Genomic DNA, 25,980 nt, shown 5'->3' with positions numbered 1-25,980 from the left:
TCAGTGCAGCCTAGTTGGCAGCTTTAACAGTGTATGAAATCTTTTCTGTCTTTTCCCATACAAAGAAAAAGAGTAAAGAATCTGGTTGCTACTGCCAGTTCCTGCAATCGGACTCCAAAAGAAAGCCTTCATCTCTGTTCTTGTTGAAAACTGGGCATGTGATAGCAAAATCATGTGCTAAAGACACAACCTGACTGGTGATTTTTATGACCTACATTTGACCTGCCAAGGTTGGTCTCATGGTACCTGATCAAGAAAGAGTTTGGGGCACAAAACACTTTCAGTCTTAGAAATGCTCACAAAAAAGCTGTTAAGCATTGATTTGAGCTTGTGAGTTATTTTGGAGCTGACTGACCACTGAAAGTTCAATATAATTAATACTACAAAAGGCATCTTGCAAGTTAGTTACCACATTTTCTGATAGAAAAGTGGTTTGCCATAGCATTACTGCATTTCATGCATGATGAAGACAGCTGGAATAACACAACCAGCTGCCTCGTAGCATGTTGTCCCTTACATCAGAGCTTACTCATATTCAGAGTTTATCTCTGCAGGATAAAAAATGTTCAAAACCACAATTTTGCACCGAATGATTAGTTAATTAATACTTTATTACAGTTCTTAAAGTAATAATGATTGAAATCTTCGAAAAATAAACCATATCAGCCCTCATTTAATTTAATGTTTTGATTATTTCTCATAGACTCTCATATACATTAATCTGTTTTTGTACAACAGTTTCATTTTCTAGATTCAAATATGAAAAAAGGTCCTGTACAAAATTTTATACACCATGCAAGAAATCCTATTTTATTTTATAAATTGTATTATTATAGAAGGAATATGGCCAGCTTGTGAACTCCCAGGCCACGATCTCACCTTTACCCAAAAACATCTGCCTTCCATGCGAGTCGTTCGGGGAGCGCTTTGGTTCTGATGGCACCGCACGGGTGCCGGGGCCGCCTGGCAGCCTGACCGACGGACAGCACGACAGGGCACAAGGGGGGACAAACAGCAGCTTTATCTCAGTATGGTCTGAAAAATTAATCGGGGGGGGCTATTTTCCCTCTTTGCCAGAGACTTCCAGATGGTGCCCGAGCGGCAGAAGGAAATTTAGTCCTTCCGTTCTGAGAGCCCAATGGCACCAGGGGACAGACTGGTATATCCCCGCTGAGCAGCAGATTTGATAACGCGTCGATTTATCTCCTCACATTTAGAGCTGTTCCCACCGCTGTCACCTCGGAGAGTTCCTCCTCCATCCGTCTGCATCCCCAGAGCCCTGGAAAAGGCGACTGCTCCCAGCTAAATCGACTATAGCACTTCCCTGGTAGTCATGTCAACATCCAAACACAGAGCTTAAAACAACCTTAACAAAACAAACAATTAACAAACAAATAAAACTAGAAAAAACCCACACATCTCAACAAATGCACTCTTTTTCGGGAAAAATTTATTTACGACCGAAGGTAGTTATGTCTGTCTAGACACCGCCCCTGGCCTGCCCCGCTCATTACCCCGTGCCGGGGGCCGGCCGTCCCTCCTCCCCGCCCCCCCGTCCCTCCTCCCCGCCCCGCTCTCATTCATTCCCAGCCCCTTCCTCTGCGCTCCTTCCCCTTCCCCGGCGCCGCCGGCCCGGCCGCCTCCCCGCCCCGCGCCCGGCAGCGGGCAGGGCCCTCCGCGCCGCAGCCATGGCCGCCGAGGGGGTGGACGAGCGCTCCCCGCTGCTCTCCGCGCCCGGCTCCGGCAATGTCACCCCGACCGCGCCGCCCTATCTGCCGGACAGCAGTCCCCGAGGTAAGGCGCTGTGCGGGGCGGGGGGCGGCCCTGGCGCTGTGGCTGTGTCTGTGGCTGTGTGTAGCGGGGGACGCGGCGCCTCCGCCCGGGTGCGGCGGTGAGGGGCTCTCCCGCCCTGGCCGCGGCGGCGGGGCCGGGCCGGGGGCGGCCGGCGGGGGAGCCCCCGCCCCGCCCTGGCCGGTGGGGAACAACAGGTAACGCCGCTCCGTGCCCGGCACAGGCCCTGCTCCCCGCCGCGCTCCGGCCTGGGCGGCTCAGCAGGAAAAATAAAAGAAATTAAAATAATTGTTTGCAGGGGCAGAACAAGCCCGAACCGGTCTGCTTATTATAACTCGCTCTCATGCCGCAGCTTGCGTGGTAATTGTTGGACTTGGGTTTCCCCATTAATTAGGAGCAGGATTAGGTGGAAGATCCGGAGCTGAGCAGCTCGGCTGGGCATAGCGGCTGCGGGAGGGGCGCAGCGCGGGGCCGAGCGCGCAGGTCGCCATGGCCGGGCAGCACCGCGGCCTCAGCCCTGCCCAGGTGTGGCCAGCCCGTCCCCGTCCTGGCAATCCCATCGGAATAACGAGGGGACTCGGTGCAGTGTGGCAGCTGGAGTCCAAAACCGCCAGGATGCCCTTGCAAACACGTTTCAAGGCCATAGCTGGTTATGGCTTTATTTTTAAAGCAAGTCCGATACTGCGGTTACAGATCTGTAGCCGTGGCATAATTATATGGTATTATCTCTCTTGCCTGGACTTAGGAAAAATCGTCTTGTTGATCAATACTGACTATTTAATTAGTAGGTGGAAAAAATCACTTAGAAAATGTGAATCAGGATGTTATCAAAATACATTAGTAGGATTTTTTTTTCAGTTAAACGTTTTGGAGCAGAAATTGAGGTGTGGAGAAAGCTGAAGGAATAAAGATGAAATAACATTGGAGTAGCTTTGCTAGCAGTACCCTTTTATATGTAAGACTACAATTCTCATCTCAGTAGGTCCAGTGTGTTGGCCCTTTCTTAATGATTTTTATTAACTGTATAGGTTCATGACATGCATGCAACTAGAATGAGTGAGCATCTGTCTCTTTTGAATTATATTTAATCTCGTGGAAAGCTAGTCCTCTTGTCTTGATACAGAAATGTATTTCAGTTAGGGCTGTAGCTGGTGTTGAGTGTTTACTTTGATTTGAAGTGGACAAAGGAGTATTGGCTTAAAAAACAGCAGAGGTTGGATGCTTTGGCTTTTTAGTTGGGGTTTATTTGCCATCAATTTTTTAGTGTTGGCAGAATCCCCCAAGTAAACAAACAAAAAAAATCCATTTATCTACCTTAGTTTACATTCTGGGGTTTGATATTTTTATTCTTAGTGTTCCTTATCCTGTAACCATTTTTGCATACATTTCAATCTGTTTTTTGTTTTTTGGGGTTTTTTTTTTAAGTCTTTATAAATTTAAAAAGTAATGAAAATGTATTAGATTAGTGACTCTTGTTTGACCCCAGGGTAAAACTCATGACCTGGAAATGAGCTGGATTCGAAATGCTAGTTTCAGTTGGTAGCCATATCCTCCTGTGCCTTCAGTGGCATCTGTTACTTGAGATATCTGGCTGGGCACCTGTGGTGGGATGTGGTGCTTGAGATAAGTGGTTTCTTCCCAAAAATGAGGAGGAACCAACACAGAGCTTTCTTGAATGTCGAATATCTCTTGTTTGATCAGTCCATGAGCAACTAGGCAGCACTCGAGAGCTGCTCTGCAGAGCCCTCGGACAGCTGTGGAACAGGGCTGTGGCTCAGGCCCGTGGCTCTACTTCCCTTCTCTGTCGGCTTTCCTTGGTGAAAGGATCCCTGCAAGCTGAGCTGCCTTTCCAGCTGACTGGCAGACTTCATCTCTCTCCCTAGCACAAGGCTAGGCTTAGAGGGAAGAATCATTCCTGTGGAAGAATTGGCTTTGCTTCCAAAGCAAACTCCTTCTGCTGAGCTTCCTTGATTAGCATCATCTGGATAGTGTGGGGTGGCAGAGGAAGGAGGAAGAAGCCCTTTGTATCAAAACTGCCACCTGAATGTACATTAATAGGCTTATCCCTATAATTATCTACTGTGCCAAATATATCATCCTCAACTTTAAATTAGAGAGACCCTGTTTTGAAGGTAGCCTTCTCTTCCCTTGCTGAGCTGCAGCTGAGACCCAGCTGACCCTTCCCTGTGTAAAATGGTTGAATCCTGGTAATGGCTCAGTGTTCTTAATGATGCAAGCAAGAAAAATCTTTTCAGTGTGGATGCAGACCACAGTATTTAAGCAAATTTTCACAACATTGACAAAGGGTGAAACTATCAGTTCTTTTCCCTCGAGTAGGATGGTTAGTCAGTGTTTTTTTGTTTAGGGTTTTTGGGCCTTGTCCAGGATTTCTTAGTTTTTAACAACGTATCTCTGACATCAATCATTAAACTTTTTCCCTTACCCACCCCCTCACAGGTCATGATAAAGAACTATTTTATTTTTTTAAGTCAAATAAAATTAATTTATGTTTGACCCTGGTAGGCTTCTAGTGGTTCTCTGTTGTTTCCACCCTTCAACTACCAGGGGAGGAAAGTACACAAGGTCCACAAGGAGTTTCTCAGGTTGCAAATGGGATATCTTCCATTGCATTGCTGTTCTGTAGGGTGAAGAGGGAGTCAGAGGTACTGCGTGGTAGGACACTTTGCTAATCTTCCTGAACTAATTACTGTTGGGCTTTTTTTTTTTTTGATTTGTTTTTTGGGGGATTTTTTGTTTGGTTTTTTTTTTGTGTGTGTGTTTTTTTTGTTTGTGTTCATTTTTTTTTTTAAGAGAAATAGATAATATAGCTGTAAACTGGTGTGTCAGCAGCAGGGAATTCACTATCTAATTCTCCTGGTGTGTATGTGAAGCTTGCCTACCTTCCAGTATGACAGACTGACAGACCTTTATAAACTGGTTTTAGATATTCTAGTTAGCCTGAAATTCAAGATGTCAAGGAAAAAAAAAAAGGTCATACTGAAGTAAGGTGATGTGCTTTCAAGCCTTTTTATTAAGGGGTAAGGAGCAGCTAACTCTGAGACAATGTCTTTATTTTCCTTTTCACCATCCCCCACCCCCTTAACCTCCCCAAATATACTCTTTATATTTAATTTTTTTGGTGGCTTCTGCTGGCTTGTTTTTTGGACCTCTTCAAAATGCACGTTTTCTTTGAGCATGAAGGTTGCAGTGCCAAGATAGCTCATGCTTTCTGCTCCATAGCAAATGTTATTTGCTGCAGCAGGGCTCTGAAAAGCAGCCATTATTCGCTTGCTATCTGATATTTGCTGAGGCAGCAGGACAGGAGCAGTGAGGCTGCTTACCTGGAAGCCAGGCAGCTCCAGTCTGAGGCTGAAGAAGTGGCTGGTGCTGTGTGTAGGGGCTCACACACCTCAGTTTACCAGCTTCACAAGAGTTATCACTTGGAAATGGGTATAGAAAATTAGGTATGGTTGTCAATTTTTCAAGTATTCCAGGATTGTGGAAAGCTGAAATGTTGAAAGCTGAAATGCTGGTGGCTGTGTGTCTCTTCAGTTTCTGGTACCCTTAAAGATCCTGCTTACCTTAGTACAGCCACCCTGTTCCCAGCTGACAGAATTGAGCTGCCACACTCAAAATGGAGAGGACAAAGTCAAGAACTTTTGTAAAACAACTGTTGCTTTTCAAAAAAGCAACCTTAAAGCTGGGAGTGAGCTGTAAAGGTGTCTTGACAGAGAGTCTGGTGTTTAGTCTTTGGAACATGCCCTTTGTTTTCTGGCTGCCTGTTCCCCTAGCCAGAAAGTGTCAGCTGCTCACTGCAGGAGCAGTTAAGCAGTCTGCTGACTGCCAGAACCCACTGGAGCAGCCTTGACTTTGCCACGGTGGTTACTCTAACCTGATTTCTGGAGTGCTCTGGTAGACTTGAGCTTGTCTCTACTTGCCAAAGTGTGTGGGTTGGGGTTTTGTCTTGTGTGTGTTTGTTTTTTAATGTCTTGTAATGTCTCATGTCCTACGTGTGGCAGCCTTGCTTAAAATAGGGTATCACAGTATTGCAAAATATTGGTATTTAATATTTTTTTTCTGTATGCTGCATTTTTTCAGAATGTATTTCCTCACAAACAGAAGAAATAACAGTACTGTTACCTGATGTTCTTAAGGATGTTGTTTTCTGTAACCAGTGTATCAGAGCTGAATGTGTGACGTTCACTTCCTCAAGAAATACAACATCAGTTAGTGTCATGAATTCAGAGTTGTATTGCTGCATATAAGTTAATTTTGTTTCTCATCTGAAATAATTCACATATATTGGATGTAATTCTAAGACTCTAAAGGTATCCATCTTTTTCCTGCTGCCTCTGTGAGTTAAAATCAAGCACAGGTCTGGGTCATATATAGACCAAGTAGCAAAGAGAGATAGCAACATGGCTGTTCAGCATGCACTTCAAAGATGTGTGGTGACTTTTGGATCTGAAGGGCAGACAGGGTTTCCTATATCCCTCCAGCTTACGGCATTCACTCCAAGACAGCAAAGGAGTGATGAGTGCATTCTCACAGGCTTAAATTTAATACTCAGGCTTGTCAGCTTTGATAGCAGCCTGTGATTTCACTCACCACCCTCCAGCAGATACTGCTCTGTTCAATGCTGTTGGTAAATGGGAAGTAGGCTGATCTCTCATTGCTTTTCTGAAGATTTTGTTAGCTGCTTGGATGTAATTTTTGAAAAACTTATTGAAGCCCAAGGCTGCAGAGCATTTTGAACTACTAGCATTTAAGAAAGCTAAATATGGACTACTGAATATGCCTGTTCTGAATTTGCTTACCTGAAACTTCTTGATGAAATAAAAGTCAGTGCTAATAAATGCCAAAGAGTGGTGATGATAAGCTTGTGAGAGATCACTGTGTTGAATTATTTTCATTCCATGGATTCTTAAGCCTCAGATAATCTTCAGTGTTTCCTCCCTGTTTTGTTGTGGGCTCAAGACTGACAAAGCTGGAGTTTGAGGTCTGCTCTTCCCCGGAGGCCTGAGGCCATTAGGGCCTTCCTAGTGTCAGCCTCTCCGGAGTGACTGAAGACCTTCTTGTGCTTTGGCACTGGCTCCTGGACAAGAAAAGTATCTGGAACCCTTGAAAGCAGAAACTCTGAGACTTCAGGGTTTTTTTCTCAAGACAGAATACATTTGCTGTTGTACTCAAAAAAGAAGCATTCCATGCTACTTCCTATCCTAAGACCTGTTTTCTTCACAGGACTTTTTTGTGTTTTTACCTGTAATATCTTTTAATATATGATAAACACTTGTCTATATTTCTGTCTTTTTAGATATTTGTGAATGCTGTTTATGACTCTTCCTACCTGTGTTTTATTTTCTGGGTCTTTTTCTTCAGAAGCCAGTCTCTACTAATCTCTAGTGGGTTTGGGGTTTTTTAGTGTTTTTTTTCTCCATGTGTTTTCTATGGACTACAAAAAGTTGATTTGAAATAAAGTTACATAGACGAGTTCTGTTGGATCCAGATTTCTGGGGTGATTTACTGTGTGTTTGTTTTGCTGGTTTGCTTTACCTACAACTAAGCATGGTGTTTGTGTACACAGAAGTTGTGGAGAAGGGGAAAACAAACTTAGTTTTGTTCTGTGTTTATACTAAACACTGAGTTTGAGGTGTAAGGGGTTTTTTCTTTTTTGAGCCTGTGCCTGCTGGAAACGGTACTTGCTGGAAGCGTTTTAGGATGCTCTGTTTTTTCAGCTGAGATTTCCTTGTCTCTTGCAGCAGAGCTTCCCCCTCCATACACTGCCATCGCCAGCCCAGATGCCAGCGGAGTTCCTGTGATAAACTGCCGTGTGTGCCAGTCACTAATCAATTTGGATGGCAAGCTGCACCAACACGTGGTTAAATGCACAGTCTGCAATGAAGCCACGGTAAAATGGATTTTTGGTGTTTTTTGGGGGGCACTGGGAGTAGCACTCATGCCCTCCCCTGGACAGGTGGGTCCCTTCCTGCCACCCCTGAGGAAGAGGACGAGCCAGCCCAGCTTGTCCAAACATATTTATTTCTTCTCCTCTTAATTCAAGTCTTCACTATTTGGCCTCTTGCTTTTATTTTTCCTCCCGCTTTTATTTTTTTCCTCCTGCCAGTTTTAGTTTTGGGATGTGATATTGCAGTGCTTCACAGCTTCTGCAAGCATTTTTGTGAAAAACACTGGATTAGATTTATTACATGGATTTATTATATATATGTTATATAAAAAGAGCATTAAAGTATGTCCTGAAAACAGGAAGCCTTAAAACTGCAGGATTTTTTTTTTCCACTTGGAAGAGATAGTAGAGAACCTGCTGCTGATAGTCACTTTCCTGTCCAATATATAATGTTTCAAGCCAAACAAAGTATTGTGCACCTTTTGATTTGCTGCATGAAAGGGACATTGAAACTTGACTCCCAGGTTGGAGAAAGATAATTTCAGTACAGTTTAAAATAAGATTACAGTTTGGTGATGTCTTCATAGTCTCTTAGTGACCAAGAAACAGACTATGGTCTTTTCACTGTTGAATAAAGCCATTGTACCAGGCAAGAAGGGTTGCTTGATGTTTTGACTGGTTTTGAGTGATTGCTTTTTATTAATGCATCACTGTTTAAACTCACATAAAAAAAAAAAAACTGCACTGAAGTCTTGAATTGTCGTTGCTAAAGTATGAATGTTTTTTTCCATGAGTGAGCAGAATTTGCTTGTTCTAGTAAGGAAATTTTCATTTCTTAAGAAAGAAAAAATTTTTAATTTTGTGTTGACTCTGAAGTTTCCTCTGTAAGAGGAAGTGCATTTCTGTTAACAAGAACTTTTCACTGGAGTTGTTCTGCTTTGTGTTCCTGTTATGTGGAAAAAAGTGAATTGCTATGACTTCTGATGTGTGTTCTCTGGTGGTTGTGGGTTTTTTTTTAGCCGATCAAAAACCCTCCTTCAGGGAAGAAGTATGTTAGATGTCAATGTAACTGTCTCCTTATCTGTAAGGATACATCTCGGAAAATAGGCTGCCCAAGACCGAACTGGTAAGAATAAAACACTTCCAGTGCCTTGAGATGGTTTTCTTTAAAGCAACTGTCGTCTTTGTGTTGAGTATTTAAAACTAAAAGAGGTTCAAAGCCTTGGTCTCTTTACATGGACACTTACAGAGCATTACTGAATTGCTGCAGACCCAGGTAGTGCTAGTGTCCATTTTGTATATTTTTTTTTTTTTAATTAAAGAAGAAAAAAAGTTTCTTCCTTTTCTTTAAGTCTCAGATGTGTGTGTCCTGTTATATAACTACTTTGTAAGTCAAAAATGATGTAAAGAGCAATAGAAGAAAATCCACTTCTCACTTCTGGGACTTAACATTCATAATTTCTTGGAGACGTAGTTATTGTAACCACACAGAATGCTCACTTTGCTAAGCTCAGAGTAGGGATTGGGAGTGAGATGGGAGATGGAGTAGTAGCTTGACTTCAGTTTCCTTAGTTATGCTGAGTTTTCATTCTCCTCTCAGCTCTCAACTTAAATGTACACACTTGCTGTAAAAGAAGCAATTGTGATTGCCATAGTGATTGCTCTTACTGTTGGGCTTAAGGTGTTAAAGATTCCACCGAGGTAGGAGGAGTTTGATTGGAAGTGGTGCAGCTCTAACAGGAGAAAGGGAGGGGAAGGCTGAGTCTGCAGATGTGTGGAGGGGAGTTCTACCCCACCAAGTGCCCTAGTTAGTCACCAGTCTATTGGCTGTTCTGGTTTTCAAACATAGTTTGGGACTTGTGGGAATTGACTCCTTTTACTAACGCTTGGTTGGGTAGGACTTCAGAACATTCCAAACATTTTCTCAGAGTGAAAAATGTTCATGGGATAGTTCAGTTATAATATATCACATGGTTGGTAACTAAACTAAATTAGAAATTCCTTAATTTTATTAAAACAATCTCAAAAGCATATATGTAAGCAGTAAGAAAGCCTATGTATTTGTCTTGCTAGAAACTGAGCAAAATTGGTGTAGTGTACTTTGAAGGAGGGAGTTGGGAGTGTGACCTAAATGGAAGACTCCAGATTGAAGGAAAGGCATTCAGAATACAATTTTGGTTGTAGATGGAAGAGATGCAATGCAAATTAAATATTGCTATAATTTTCCCCTTCACTTTTTTCATTCTAAGAAATCTCCTCCTCATTCTGAGTTGGTTAATTTGGATACTGTCATTTTGGACTGATAAATTGTGTAGCTAAACTGGAAACACGTTCAACATAAAAGTAAATAATTAGTTTAAAGTAAATTGATTTCATTTAGTCAACCTAGGGTGGTTTTCATTTTTAGTTTACTCAATGTGAATGGAATTTTTACTGTGCAAATATGGATATGCTTCTTATATTGACATGGTTGTCAGTAGTGCGGGAAGGAGAGCTAGATTATGGAAGATCCCTACTCTTTCTACATGTTTCACATGGGTATGTACACTTCAATTCTCAGGCTTGCTCAGCCGGGGTATTAAGTTTTCATTTTTCTGGGGAACACGTCTGTCATATGCTTGCAAGTCTGATACAGGGTTTAGGCTTGTATGGCTGATCTTACAGGGAAAGAGAATATTTTTAAAACTGAAAATACTTTAGAGTGGCCAAAACTGGGTGCATCAGCTGTTTAACAAGTAGATTATAGTTTAAATGTGTAAAAACATTTGGTAGTGACTGAGTTAATTGCTTGAACACATCATCCTTCTCTTTTGCTAGCTTAGTTACACGTGTATCTAATATTCTTAATGCAGTAGGCGCATCATTACTCTTGGTCCAGTGATGCTGATTCCAGAGGAGCAGCCAGCTCAACCTGCCTTGCCAGTTCAACCAGATGGAACTAGAGTGGTGTGTGGGCACTGTGGAAATACATTCCTTGTAAGTAAAGCATCACATTCTCCTTCTTGCCTCACCATGCTATCCCTCAAGCTGTTTGTTGTAAGCAGTTTTTAGAGCATATTGCCTCACTCTCTGCCATCATTGAGGAACTAAAACTTCTTTACTCATTAATATGAGAGTATAGTCTGTATTTGGTTATTTTTATGTGTTTCAAGAAAACTTTTAACAGTCTTTCTGTGCATGGATAGATAAAGCCCATGTCTTACTGTTTTATGATGTGAGAGTAGGCAGTACTGGAAGAGGAAATTGGTTTTCCAGGTTCTGTTGGGGCTTGCAGTGGTGGCTGTGTTCTGCAGTGGCCAAGGGAGCAGTTCTGTCATTGCTGTATGAGCCCTGGAAAGCTGTTGGTTATGGCACTTGCCATTGGCATATCTGTAGGTTGTTGGAGAACTGGAGGTTTTGGTTTATATGTGAGTGCCAGTTGAACTCTCTGTAGCCTTCTAAATGGACAAGGTGCTGCTACATTTGAATTTTGATTGCCATACACAAGCAAGCTAGCTTTGGCTTCATCATCCAGCAGTGACTGAATCTCTTTCAGGGGTTGTAGGAAATGGCTAGATTAGGGGTACAGTTAAAGAAAACAGTCATGAGGGAGGTGGTACATTTCTGAAACAAAGGATTGTAAGATACATAAAGATCAGAGAATACTCAAGTGCATTTCCTTGTGCAAGGAAAAAGGCAGCTTAGGGGATGCCACTCCATGTCAGCTTGTACCAGCAGAGAGAGAAGGGCTGGCTTTTGTGGCAGGCTCTATAATGGCTTATGCCTTTAAGTCTTCACTTCAGGTTTTTGGATCAGTGAGGTGCTTTTGTGGCTTAACACCACCCAGCCTCCTGCCCTGGTGCTGGGGAGAACTGGGAAAAAAGGTAAAACTTGAGGGTTGAGATAAAAACAATTTAATGATTGAAATGGAAAAAGAATACTACTAATGATAATAATAACAATAATAATAGTAATGAAAAGAGAGAGAGGATTAAAACTCAAGGGAAATAAGTGATGCTTAATACAATTCCTCACCACTTGCTGACCCAGCCAGTGCCCCAGCAGTGATCAGCATCTCCCAGCCAACTTCCCCCAGCTTGTGCTCCAAACGTGATGTTCTGTGCTATGGAATATCCCTTTGGCCAGCTCAGCTCAGCTGTCTTGGTAGTGCTCTCTCTCAGCTTCTTGTGCACCTCTTTGCTGACAGAGCATGGGAAACTGAAAAGTCCTTGACTTAGGGTAAACACTACTTAGCAACAGCTAAAACCTTAGCTTGTTACCAACATTGTTGCTGAATCCAAAAGACAGCACTGTACCGGATATTAAGAAGTAAATTAATAGTCCCAGCTGAATCCAGGACAGGTGTGCTGTAATGTTTTAACTATTACAGTAAGTGATGAGTACAGGGAGCTGGAGATGGCCCTTATGCTTCTTTCTTTTTTTTTTTTTTTTTTTTCTGAAAAGAAATAGGAATATGATGAGGAGTTTACAAGTAATCTGCTAACTGGGAAGCAATTAGAGAGATGTGCTAGAAATATTCTGTCTACTAATTCAGCCTATGTACTAAAAATACATAATTTCTTATAACCCTTACTAAAGAACAGTAGTGTGAAACTGAAGATAGCTGAAGTGGGTTTTCTGTTTGCCTTTTTTTTTCAGCCTATATTTAGGGACTTTCACAGGCATAGGAATTTTACCTGTCTTGATCTCCTGCTTACTTTATACAAGTACATTCCAGATTAACTTTGCAGTTTACACTATGAGCTATTCAGGTGAACATAAGGGGAAAAAAACAAATCCATTAAGTCTAGTTTTGCCCATAACTACTGGATTATGCCTTACAAGGTTAAGTTTTCTAGTTTGGGATTTGTGCATGCTATCATCTGGCTGCGTTTGGGAACTGCAGCGTTTTGAACTTCATAGTCCTGTGTGCCAGGATAAGACCAGTTTGTCACTTCATGATATGTTGAAAAGAAACTCTCTGAACCATTAGAAATTGGAAGCTTGCTATTTTTTTATGCTGAGTTATCAAGAAATAAACCCTTTTTTGCCTCGTGTTACACAGCTTTCCCATCAGTCTTTTGCTTCCATTTTTTCTGTAATTAAGTTTGAGATTCTGAAAATAAAATTTCTAGTTAAGAAAAATCAGGAAATTGTTTGGATTTCAGAATGAGCAGAGAAGCAACAAAAAAGTATTTTAGCCAGTCTGGAAGCTCAGTTTCTGAGTTAATATTTCTGCCTTTTGATATCTCCATGTTGTGAAGATAATATGTAGTGCTAGAGGCATCTCTCAGCAGCTCACTAGGCTATCCCTTTTACTTTACTTGACAGTTAAAAAATAAATAAAATAGACAAGCAAAGCTAGAATCCCTGGGATGGAAAAGTCAAATTGTCATGTTCTGTGTTCTTTTAAGAGTATCAGCTTGTTCACCACATTTCCAAAATTTTATTTTCCATTTGAAAACATGACTGTGTTTTGCCTGCCTCTGCACGTGGAGGGGGTGTTTTTTACAAATTAGGAAAACCACACTGCTTGCTGTGGTGTGCCTTAAAGTTTCTCTGTCTTAGCTGGAAGAATGTCTTAGTACTGAAGTGAAATTGTAGCCAAACTATTGATACTTCACATCTTGTTAATCAGGTTTTTTTTTTCACGTGGTAAACTGATATAAGTTCTTTGTGTGTTAAGGTTTCTACTGTTTCTGGCAGGTTTGGGACTTGACAAATGGAAAAAGGGATAAAATAGAAAAGGAGGACAGGACGAGGGTTTAACTGTGTTGCTAAATATCAGTTTGATCTGTTTGGGCTGTTTTGGGAGCTTTCGGACTTGGACTGTGCAGTCGTTGTTTCTGCCAGCAGTAAATCATTCCCTGCTACTCCTCTGAGGGACCTCTGCCTGCAGTGCTCTGTGGCTGTCAGAGGCTGAGTTGCCTTTGGAAATGGGGGACAAGGGAGGGCTGTCCCTATGCCCTCTCCCTCTCTGCCATCTTCCTGCTACTGTCCTGGTTTTGGAGGGACCTCAGGGACAAGAAGCCAGGAGCAAGCTATGGAAGCCACAGGCTGCAGGCTAAGCACTCTGCTTTGTCAGCTGTGCTTTGTCAATTTTGTTTTCTTAAAGTAATCAAATATGAAAATACTTGCTTCTGAAATAATTGAATAGAAAACCCATTAAACTTTTCAGAAAAATAAGATACGTTTTAGTTTGTAAAAGTACTTTCCTTTCCCAAAGGACCAGAGGGGAATGGAGAGGAAGCTTCTTTTGCAGCAGCAGCTGTATGTAGGACTGTGTATGTATTTATGTATCTATGTCTTTTTGTTTTGTTTTGGGCCTTTTTTTCCACTATCTTGTGTTGAATGCGCTGAGAACTATTATAGGCTTAGAAGGAAAATGTTTGACTATTCTAGTGATTCCTTTGATGGATGTCTGGCTTTGTCCACAGTTGACATATTGACGAGTTCTCTATTCCTCATCTCTTCATCTGTGTTTCAGTAGTTCTAACAAGGGATTTGGGCTGTATATTGGATTGCTCCAATTAAAAAAACATCATTGTATTCTCAGCAGAGAGCTAAATTTCATGTAAGTGTAACTTCTTAACAACATGAATCAATATTAGGTACTTTAAAGCACTCTGGAGTATGAGTAAAAAATGCTAGCTTAAGCATGATTTAGAATGTACACAAACATAACCTTTCCCCACTGTGCTAATATGATTTGAGTTCTTGTACTTTGAAAGTCTTGTCACAATTTTGCTCTTTTTCTACAAATACTTCTGGTCTGGTAAAAGTCATCATAGCAGCTACTGCTTCTGTTATTTCCAGGTAACTCTCAATGAAAACAGATTATTGCTGACTCCTTTTTCCATCAATAATTGGAGCCCAAATGCACTTGAGTTTGTAGCCATTAATAATTTGGGCTAATAATTAGAAGTTTTAAAACTCTGGAAAGATCATTAATGAGTAACCAAGGAAATGGAGTTGCCTACACTGTGATATAGAATTGAAACTGGTCTATAGAAGTGAAGTTGAATTACTGTTAGATAAAATATAAATCCTGGAATTAGACTTCCCTTTATTTCTGGAATTGCAGTTAAAAAAGCTGAAATAACTGCTCTGGTGAGGCCTCTCTCCATCCCCAATACTGACAATTGCATTTTATCCCACTTTCGTTGTGTAGAGTTAAGGGAAATTGAGTAGGTTTTTGAAAGGGATGCAGAAAAATACTTAACTTGCTCCTCTGCCAGGAATGTGGAAGTAGAATTAATGCTCTTAAAAAGCTTTGCTTGGGTGGGGAGCATTACAGAAGTTTTATTAAGGACTAAAATAAAACTATATCAATTTGGTCAAGTTTTGTAAACTTGCTAAATCAGTTTGGTCAAGTTTTGTAAACAAGTAATACCAGTTACACAGTTGTCCTGTAAATGTGTAAATGGATACTTTGGAACAAGAAAATAAAAGATGGATTTCTTTTTAGAGGAGATTTATCCCTGAGGAAAAAAACTGAGGGAGATAGTCAAGAGGTAGGAAAATGCTCAATAAATACCCCAGTTCAAAACTTTGCTCACAGCAAAATCTCTTCATACTGGCAAGGCATGAGAAAACACATCTTTCTTTGCTCATAAAAATCATAAATTTCTTCTCAGCATTTATATGGTGTTTGCTGTAGGTTGGTGGTGTTTTCCATATGAGGATGGGCTCTGATTTTGATTTGTGGCTCTAGGAGTTACTTTCACTTCAGTAGGACAGCTTCAGATTTCTCATGGAGATAAGGAAGGGCCTCGTGGAGGCACTGGGGATCTGCACTGTGGCTTCGTCTCCTGCTTTTAACTTGCAGTGTGACTTTTTGCATGGCCCAGAAAACTTCCAACTACCCTCCTTGAGAAAGGCAGGGGAAGAGAGAGAGAGCTGCAGTTACAAAATAACTGCTTACAGGGAGAAGAAAAAGAGCCTTATTCCCTTGATCAAGGCAAACATGTTTAAAATGTTTGCTTAATACTGTTATCACAGAGTGAAATAGAACAGAACCTGCTGTTTTTAAGTGAGTATATCACGGTGTATCCCCTGGTTGAGTTAGTTCTAGGCATTGCTTTCACTAAGGCTGTTTCCCACATAGGTTTCAGTCTGAGCATGGAAGGTGGTGACATGTACAGTTTTACATATCATCTTTTTAAGTCATGTAAAGTAGTCAGAAGTGTTCTCTATTTCATTGATGTAAAACCTGACATCTACTTTCTAAAATATTCTTGACCACATTTTTTTGTATAACCAAAACTTAGTTTTCATAAATGATGCAAAGGTTGGGAAAATATTGGAAAATAATTCTGGCTGTAATTGTGCCAAAGAAAACACACTTATTTTGATTCAGGGTATATTCATAGTCTTTAAGTAAGAGAAGAAAACCTATTAATATTATAATGTTGCGCATACTACGCCTGTTGATGCAACCACATTATGTCAAGCAAATTTTGTAATACTAAGACAAGCCATGGGAAATGTTCACATGGAAATCCCAATCCGATGTTGCCACTGACAAAAGGGCATTCCATTTATAGAAGAAAACAAAAAACAAATCAAAGAGTCTGAGAAGCAAAATGTTTTCCTAGTGACATTTAACATTAAGTGCAACAACCATTTTCCCAGGTCTGCTTTTCAACCTTTTTATTTTTTTTCTCTTTACAGTGGATGGAACTGAGGTTTAACACACTAGCAAAATGCCCACACTGCAAAAAAATGTAAGTTCTCTGAAAGCAAGGTTATGTAAATTACTGCGAAGTTGCCAGTGTTTCTTCTGTAAGTCTTTGAAGTTAAATGTGTTGGCTGTGCTGGTTATTTTGCTGTGCTCACCTGAACTTCAAGGCTAAAGCAGATATTGTGTGCATGTGAATTCTCCATTCTTTATGCAGAAATCAGTAGCTTTGGCATATCCACCTGCATTTATGAAAATGCTCTGATTGAATTGATAGAGGCAAAAATAAGCTGCTAACAATAGACAGGAATAGGTTGCTAAAATTAACATTTTATGTCCTTGAAATTTTACCTCTTCATAGTAGTAATCAGATATCATCTTTAAAGGTAGAACTTGAATCACTTTATTGTAAGGGGAGGAAAGGAAATAATCTTGTCTTAATTTGAAAGAAGGTTTACTGATACTATAAACTCAACACCCAACTTGTGTTAAGCATCTTAATGCATTATCTTGGTTAACGGTTATGAATGACTTGGGTATAACTTGTGTGGAATAACTTGGGTACTCATTTGCTATTACTTAAAGAAGAACAAGAAAAATTAGAATACAAGAGCTGTAAGCTTTTTGTTTTGGTTTGGGTTTTTTTTGGGCCTCTCTTTTTGAGTATTTGTTTGGCCTTTCTTATCTGAGCTCAGGAATTCTTAATTTGAATTGCTGCACTAGTAACATACTTTAATACTTTCAGCCCCATGGTGTGAAATAAGACACAAATATTACTTCAGAGACCTTCATGTCCTGCTGATTTATTTAAATATTTGTCTTCCTTTGACAGGCAAGTGGGACTTCCAGTTAAAGGAACAAACATGTTTTCCACTGGGAATGGAGAACCTCAGCTGTGTTACATGTTGTAGAAAAACTAACAGGTCCCTTAGGAAGGAGAAAGTGTAGGATAAATGCACTGTAGGTGTGGGCATGGCCTGGCCTTCAACACTGACTGAAGTCTTATTTTGGAGTATTTGTTAGAGAAGTTAGTCTAGTGCTGTGTTTAACCTCAGGAGTGTAGCTAACCCAGTGTGGAGTTGTGGACATGTTCTAATTTGCTTAGATTAAATAAACTCAGTCTTAATGAGATGCTGCTTTGCAGGGGTGTGTGTACTGACACATTAGGTCTGTTCAGTCCTTGAGCAGGCGTTAGAGTTTTGCTGTTTGGTTTGTTTTAAAACTAATTGCAATTATGTTTTATGTTGCCCTTGTTAGCTGACCTTGGCTTTTTTCTTGACTCTCCTTAGGTCAGTGTTATTTGTTGTTTAACCTTAAAGACAGAAAACTACCAAACAAAAAACCGTAACAATAGCAGCAGCAAATTAAACTATGCTCCAAACAGCAGTCAGAAGTCACAGCATGTGATCTTTTGGTCTGTCCTCTGTTGATTAATGTTGCTTCTGTTTAAAATTCCAGCCAAACTCAAAGTTTTTTGTAGTGTTCTCCTCCATAAAGTGCAAAGCATGCCATCCATATGTAGGAAAGTGGGAGCCTCTCTGCAGTGCAATTTGTGATAATTACAGCTTGCATGGCAACTGTATTGCAGAATGCAAAACAAATTTTAACAAGTGGGCTCATCTGTCCTTGGGCTGAGGATGCAAACTGTGGAATATTGTAATTTAACTTTGAATGAGTTGCTCGGTGTTTTCCCGCATTTGGGATGTGATGGTTGGGAGTTGTGCACTTCCAGCAGCATAAACATTTCTGATACATGGATTTAGGGCACAGCATAGGTGAGACACAGCTTTGAGTCATGATGATGGAATAAATAACTGCAGTGACCTGCTTTCTATCAGGTCTTTGTCAGAGGTCAGCATAGCCAAGGAGTTAAAGGGGAATGTAGGGTTTCATCTTATTAATGCAAAACTTCTTTCATTAGTAGCTGAGTAGTCAGATGTAGAACTGTTCATTCCTTCTGTTGATTAAGTTGATAATTGTCACTGAGAAAAGGATAGTGTAGACTAAGGCAAAAGGAATCTTGAATCACTGCAACAGTAAGTTTTCCAAGGAGACATCAGCTGACACTTTTTAGATTAATAATTTTGTTTCAAATGTTTTTAGAAGTGCAATGAATCTCTGCAGGTAGTTTGTTTGTGACCTTCCATTTGGTTGATGGATATTAGAACTTTATATTACGAATGTCTTCTAAAACTGCAAGGGAAGATCAGTAGTTATGACTTGAAAAAGTTAAAAATTAAACAGTGTTCAGGGAGAAATAAGGCCATCATGCCTCATAGTACCTAAACAAAAGAACCTCTCATATCTGAGTGTAGAGGCAAATAGGATCTTCTTGTCTGTTTTTAATCCCATCTATGTGCTACCATTGTGATACAACTTTGTTTTGTGATGCACTTGTTTTGTCTTGAAAAATAACTTGGGAAATGTAGGAAATTAATTGTGCTGTAGAGAATAAAATCTTATTTGGTAAATGACCAAATCTCTTTGGAAGTGGACTGTAAACCTGTCATGTTAGTCTAGGTGAAGTGTTTGCAGAAGTCTTACTGATGTGTACTGGCTGCCTGACACAGGCCCTTACTTGCATAGGGAAAATAAATGTAGCTAATGAGGAAATGATCATTATATAGTTGTATTTTATAGTGACACCTGGGAGTGGGGGAGAAATGGTTTCTTTTTGCTGATTTAGTGTTCTTCTGCATTTTTAAATACCAGATGTTTATCAGCTTGTTTTCCAAAAGTGAGAGATTCAGGGAAGGCTTCTGGTATTTTTCTTGTTTAATGATGAAGAAGCAGGAGCTGGTTTTTTGTTTGCTGTTCTCTTTCTCAAGATGTATATTAAATCATTTAGAAAATTGAGTTCATTAATGCAGTTACTAGAAGGGGAATTGAATGGTACAGGTTATTATTACAGAATGTCAAAACTATTTTTTTTCCTTTAGAATCTATCTCTTTTACTTTTTAAGGTCTGCCAAAACTATAAACCCTAATGAATTTATAGCGCCTTTGCCCCATAAAGGACTTTTAGTAAAGAGAGAGATGTTGGAACCCCATCACTGCTGTGAAGGCTAATTTCAGCAGTGCTATTCACCTTCAAAATACTGGCATTTTAATTTTCCTCTTAAAAGCATGTTTGAAATCCTGGTCATAATTCCTATTACTTGGAGCACAAGAGGCCCAACATTCCTTCCTGTGGTACTTCTTTTATGGCCTTTGTCCCATGTGGCAGTTTTCCCCTCTTCTAATTACTCCATGATGCAGTATTGGATTTGGCATCTTCTGTATCTGCTGCTGCTGCCCAGAGTTCTGGCAGGTGCCTTTGCTTCCTCAGCAGCAGCTCAGAAAGAAGGAACTGCTGCTTTCTAGAGAGTTCCCTCATATTCCCACAATGGAACTAATTGGGTGCTTCTGTGATAGGAAGAAAGTTCTTTTGATCCCATTTTAATATTGCCAGATGTGCTTGTCAGAGTTTTTACAGTTGGTAGGTTTTTGGGACAGAGTTTCAACTTTCTTTATTCTAAGTTAATTTGGGGGGTTTATGTGTAATTTGGGGTGGGTAGAGGAAGCCTCACTATCTAGAGGAGGCCAGTGGCTAACATCACTGTTGGGAGGTGACAAATGAATAATGATTTATTTGGACTCTTAGGTCTGTTACACGACTGTAGAAACTTTAATATCTTTATTTAATCATTGCTTTCTGTGGAAAGAGAAAAGCAGCTAAATTGAGACATTCTTTGCATTTCCATTTTGTTGTATTTGAGTTAATGATTTCTCCCCCAGCCTTTCTTACTGGATAGGAGGAAACACATGAGAAATATGGATGGAAAATACACACAGCACCTGCAATATTATGATTACAAAAATAAGACTGTAAGTCAGCTCTGAAAGTGAAAGTCTCTTTTCCAGAATGAACTTTGACTCTGCGTGCAATACACGGTACAATAAGTATCATGTATGTTTTAGCTGTATTGAACATGACATTTTTACCAGCTTATCCTATGGTATCCAGCTCTATAATAGCATTAACTCTGAATACATAGCCACAAAATCCTGTAAAGGAGAGAACCTAAGGTCAGTTTGGCAAGCTCAGTCTCTTCCCTAGTTCCCTTTTATAGAACTACAATTTGGTTTTATTATTTTTAACTCATGTAACTTTGAATTGAACAACATATCCCTTTTCTAGAATGGCTGTAGAGTGGCTTTTGGGGGAGTGTGTGGAGGTGTGTGTGTGAGAGGGTAAGATACCATTATTTGCCCAACTGGGAATTCTCTTACCCTAATCCTACCCCAGGCACCCTCCAGTGTCCTATTTCACTATGTGTTGTGAGGTTTTGCTAAGGAAGTAATTTCCCCATGGAAGCTAATGAGCAGTACTGTTTAGGGACTTTCTAGCTCTTCTGAAAATGGCTTGTGAGTAGTCACTTTATTCAAATCTTGCCTTGAAAGACGAAGCTCATTGTGTTAGCTTGAGGACTGTGGTGGTGTTTGTTTGTTTGTTTTTTCTCTTGGAGCATTTCAGAAATTCCTTGTAAAGAAATAACATTGAAGTAAAGCTGCTTAAAGCAATCTATTTGAAGGCTTTATAAGACAAATACTTAAAAAAATTTAGTCACATGCTAAGCATATGAGGCCTTGCTATGTGGTTAATTAACTGGAGCCAGAAATTTGGTCAGTCATATGATGCATGTACTGCTTCAATTGTTCAGCAGGGCTTTTTTCTGTTACGCATTTATCTTGAATAAATTGAGCTATCATGAGATGTGCAAAAGCATTACACATTTCCTAAGGTGTGTTGATCTCCCAGAATGGGATGAAGTACTTAACTAATGATAGCATGCTTCAGAATGCTTCAAAACACCTCTAAGATAGATAATGCATGCTTTATAAAACCACTTCTGCCTCTCTAGGCCTTTTAACTGTGTTTCAGTGGACTTAAATCATATTCCTATTTTCCTCGTTACTAAGCTGTATGTGATTGCAAATGTGTGACTCAAGGTGTATTTGCTAAACAACGCTGAGCTTCTAGAATAATTTTTCTAACTTTTGGTAGATAATGTTATGGTTTATTTGCATTTATAGTCTGTTAGAGTGAAGCACTGTCTTGATGCAGCAGGTAGAGACAGAGCTGTCTGTCCTGGAGTTCATAGTCTTGAAGATGAGTGACAGAACTTCCAGGGGATTTATTTACCTTGGTTGTCAGAAGTTATTTGTGCAGCTCATATAAATTGTGATAGAACTCTGAAATAAATTGCAAAGTAAGAAGAACTTGTCATGTTCTTCAAGTTCACTTAATAGCTTAAAGAATTTCAGTATTTGGAGATGTTGAACATGGAAAAAAATTACATGTCTGTGACTAAAATGATTTGTATTTATCTTCAGAGCAGTTTAGTCACTGAATGGTATTGAGTATCCAAGAAATGGATACTGAAGGTTGTTATTCTATTAAAGACATGTAGGGGTGGTAGAAGTTATTTTCACTTATTTAGATGTGGTGAAGTATTGAAGCCATGTGCTGACGTACTAAAAGTCTGAAGGGTGTCTTGCATGGAAGCTGAAAAGCAAACTTGAGTTTTGCTATCCAAGGCAATTACTGGGATGTACTGTGGGTGCAGAAGGTAGACACACTCAAACTGTGGGTGTGGCACCATTTCCTGTCTTGTAAGCACCTAGATTTTTAGGTAGTTCTTTCAAATAAAAATGAGGACTCTGTCCTGTACTTTGTAGTATAACTGTAGACTTTGCTTGCAGCTCTATAAACTGAAGATGGTGTATTGCCATTCTCTTTCCATTCCCCATTGAGACTGAACAGTTACTGTTGATGATAGGGGTGGTTTTTGTGATGGTTGTTATTTGGTTGGTTGGGTTTGGGATTTTTTGTTTGCTTTTAATTTACAATTTCATTTATTTTCTAACAGTTCTTCTGTTGGAAGTGCACTGCCACGGAGGCGCTGCTGTGCATATATCACAATTGGGATGATATGCATCTTCATTGGTGTTGGATTAACTGTGAGTGATGTCCCATGATAAATTTGCAGCTGTGTGCAGGGGTGTGTGTGTTCAAAGGAGTTCTCTTAGTTGACCAGCTCTTCTTTTCCCAGCATTTGAGTAAAACTTCTTAAATTGGTGTGGTTTTTGTCATCTCCATTCAAATTGTGAACTTAATCATCTGAGTAGGCCAAAAAAAGGAATTTTTTTAAAAAAGATATTCTGGCACTTTGATAGTCTCTTTTTTTCTGATGTTAAATTTGACTCTTCATCTCTAAAAACTTGAGTTTTATGAAAAATGGCTCACTTCACTGTAGAAATACTGGAACATCTTGCTCTTGCTAGAGCTTTCAAAACTTCCATGTTTCCAGAAATACGTATTGCTGTATAAGTTCCACTGCAGTAGAGGTGAATGGGATTCCAAGCACTAGAAATATGTATGAGTCTTTGTAATTTATAAAAGCTGTAAAGTGTAAAACCAGCTCATAAGCTATTCACAAATGAGAAGGCTCAGTCTGTTGTTATTCTGTGAAGTGGAACCAGTGGTAGCTGGCTTACCAGTGTCTCATACAGGTTACTAGAGCCAACTTTATACCTGGGAATCCCTGAAAATTTCATGTGAGGAAATACCTCCAGTGAATTCATATGTGTAATTCTCATTATGCCTCTAACTTGTGTTTTAACTTGAATAATTAATTATGTGTGATCTTAAATGAGTTATGAAGGATTTTCCAGGTTCCCTAATAGAAACAAAGCCAGAAATAAAAACGGTGAGAGACAAATTTATTTTCCTTTTTTTCATGACCTTACTGAATTGGAAAATTATGTGAAAACATTTTTCTATGAAGTTTGTCTAGAGGCTTGTGTAGCCTCCATCCTTGGATTTATTTGGGACCTAGCTGGGTTAAAACCATGAACAACTTGGTGTGACCTTGGGGTTGACCCTACTTTGATTGGGGAGTTGGCCCTAGAGGTCTCCTGATCTCCCTTTCACGCTCAATTATCCTATGATTATGTAAAATCAAGCTAATAAAACACCTAATTTACCCTTACCAGAGTTGAAAAGGTGCTGAAATGCTTCTCCTTAATCTAACTTGCTCTTCTCTGAAGAACAGACAGTGCTGTATGTTTGACACTACTGTTTTCTCTTTTTAGGTTGGAACACAAGATTTCGCCAGGCGATTTCACGCAACATATGTTTCTTGGGCTGTTGCTTATCTCTTAGGTTTAATCTGCCTCATTCGAGCCTGCTACTGGGGGGCCATTAAAGTCAGCTATCCAGAGCACAGTTTTGCATAGAGAAATTGTTAGGTTATAGGTGAACATCTAGTAGTTCTGGATATTACATTTTGGACACTTTTAAAACCTTTCCTGTAAGGATTCCATTCTGTTCAAAGTAGTTTAAAGACTGGGGGTCTCTAAGAACAAATGTTCATTGCACTACATAATATGCAAATAGTTTGTTTTGCTGCTAGATTCCCTAGCTCTGAATACTAAAGCTATGTTTACATGTTCATAACTCTGTCTTTATAGGCGTTGAATTGTATTTTGAACAGTATTAAGTTTTACATTTCCTTTGTTATGTTCAAATCCGTCTGCCATTTTTCTAGATTATCAGTAAGAATTCAAAAGCAAGAGTGTTTATAAGTGTTTCTACAGTAGCTTCACATTTGTACTTAACATTTTAACTAAAATTATATTCAAGTGGCTTGCTTTAAAACCTAAGCAATAAGCATTTTGCTTGAACTGCTTTACTGCATCTTTTGCCTAAGATCATAGTGACCTTATTCAGGAAATGAAACTTGTGAGTGTTTAAGACTGACACTGTTGCTAGAGAGACATTTGTAAACACTGTATGCTTGGAGATTTTTCAGGTAGAGGGATGCTATTTTGGTAGCCCAATTAAATTTCCATTTATCCAGGGTTGGATTTCAGTTAGGATAAATGCTTTTTCCTCAAGGATCCTGGGACTGAGGTCTTGGTTTTTGGTTTGTTCTGGTTGTTTTTTTTTTTTTTTTTTTTTTTTTTTTAACTGGCAAATCCTAAAAGCCATGCTCGGATTATGGAACTTAACTCTGGTTATTCGTACAAGTTCCTTTACAGGGTCTAAGGGAAGCATTTCATATGACTTGGTTTGTAATACTTCAGTGTCATGTAGATGACAATAAGACGGTGATGGGTTGCCTCTTACTTTCCTCTGATCACATCAGATTTTCCCTGCTTGGGAGAGTTATGACACTGGTCACTGCAAAGGGAGACACTGTAAATTCTCATTAACTGCTGTAATAAGGAAATTAGTAAACTATTTCTTGGACCATTCCATCAAAGTACATCTAATCAATTTAACACTGACTTGCCAAGAGAATACGGAAACAGAAAGGTTTTTCTAATGATGTATTCACAAAGGATTGAGGGACCAGTTCTTGCACTGCCCATCTTTATAATTTTAAAAAGTTTTTGCTAAATTCAGAAGGAATGTCCTGAGTGATTTAGACAACTAGTAATTTAGCTAATGGGGTCAGATGGGTAAATTAATATGGATGTTTCAGGGATACATGTAATTTAAATTATCTATGTTCCTGCTAAGTCAAAATGATACTCGGATAAGGATTTTGGAGCACAATAAATGTAAATGATCGAACTGTAAATGATCTGTCTTTGTATGATGCTAAATGTATAAAAGCAGTAGCTCAGGATTACAATGTACCTTTTACAAATAAACTAATAAAGAAATAAAGATTATTATTCCAACTTAAATGTATTTTTTTATTTATATGTATATAAGAATGTGTAAGTGGACGAATTTGCTGATATGATACAGGAACCACAAAGGTATGGCACACCAAAGGTGACCTCTGCATTTTTGCCAAATGGCATCCTCAGGAATATAAGATAACAATAATAAATTGCAATTATCTTGATGTTTTAGGAAGAATGAGGATGTAAATAATGGATGAAACCAGTGTTGGGATTCTACTTTCTTGAGTCAATGGCTTATTGATGGACTAATATACTCCCTTCTTTTCCTAGTGCTTTTTACATCCCTTCACTGTTGAGATTTGCTGTATTCACTTGCCTTTGAATCTCTGAATACTCTTTCCTGGTACTTGGTGTTTCAAAATACTGCCTGCACTCCACAGTGTGACATAAAGTAGGTTAGGGCTGTACAGAAAATCATCCACTGCTTTTGTAACTTCAGTGAGGGTGGCATTGGGAGTGGGAGGGGGCTGGGTATGATCTTATTTTAATGAATCAAAGGAATTTGTACTTTTCTCCCCTGTGTTAAGCTATACTTTATTTCCTGTCATGTGTTTCTTCTTTTTCTTCTCAACCTTTTTCAGCAGAAGGGATGGACAGAGCAACTTACTTCTGTCAGGATCAGGGTACTAGCACAATGTTTGCTGCTACTTCCTTTTGCAAAGTACAACATGGTAGTTATTCCTATCAAGTGTCATTACATGTCAAGATAGAATGTACATAGAATTGTGATATTTTTACCAGCTAAGAAGTGTAATGATAGAATCTGATGGGACTTTGAGGGACTCCAATGGATGTGGCTTATCTCTTAGGGAAGCAGACTTGTTTGCAGACAGTTGTGATGTTCTGTGCTGAACTACACATCAATCCAAGAAACTTCTCTGAA

The 25,980-nt window shown here is 39.6% G+C and overlaps 1 protein-coding gene across 1 annotated transcript; it reads left to right on the top strand.

The window, feature by feature from the left end:
- The first annotated feature begins 1,655 nt into the window (after positions 1-1,655).
- Positions 1,656-25,088, top strand: PIP4P2 (phosphatidylinositol-4,5-bisphosphate 4-phosphatase 2). Its single transcript, XM_054286547.1, has 7 exons — positions 1,656-1,794; positions 7,551-7,699; positions 8,716-8,822; positions 10,549-10,672; positions 16,349-16,401; positions 22,268-22,358; positions 23,493-25,088. The coding sequence occupies exons 1-7, from the start codon at positions 1,689-1,691 to the stop codon at positions 23,634-23,636; spliced, it is 774 nt and encodes a 257-aa protein (XP_054142522.1). The 5' UTR covers positions 1,656-1,688; the 3' UTR covers positions 23,637-25,088.
- The last annotated feature ends 892 nt before the right edge of the window (positions 25,089-25,980 follow it).

Source organism: Melozone crissalis, unplaced genomic scaffold (assembly GCF_028551555.1).
Source record: "Melozone crissalis strain CALT ecotype California unplaced genomic scaffold, PUWL_Pcris_2 ptg000002l_1, whole genome shotgun sequence".
Lineage (NCBI taxonomy): Eukaryota > Metazoa > Chordata > Aves > Passeriformes > Passerellidae > Melozone > Melozone crissalis.
Note: the sequence above shows the minus strand (reverse complement) of the source record. Positions and strands in the feature narration are given on the sequence as shown.

Coding starts and splice junctions, on each gene's coding strand:
- PIP4P2 (XM_054286547.1), top strand. CDS start 1,689: ATGGCCGCCGAGGGGGTGGACGAGCGCTCCCCGCTGCTCTCCGCGCCC. Junction 8,823..10,548: donor GGCTGCCCAAGACCGAACTG/GTAAGAATAAAA, acceptor TTCTTAATGCAG/TAGGCGCATCATTACTCTTG. Junction 22,359..23,492: donor TCATTGGTGTTGGATTAACT/GTGAGTGATGTC, acceptor TTCTCTTTTTAG/GTTGGAACACAAGATTTCGC.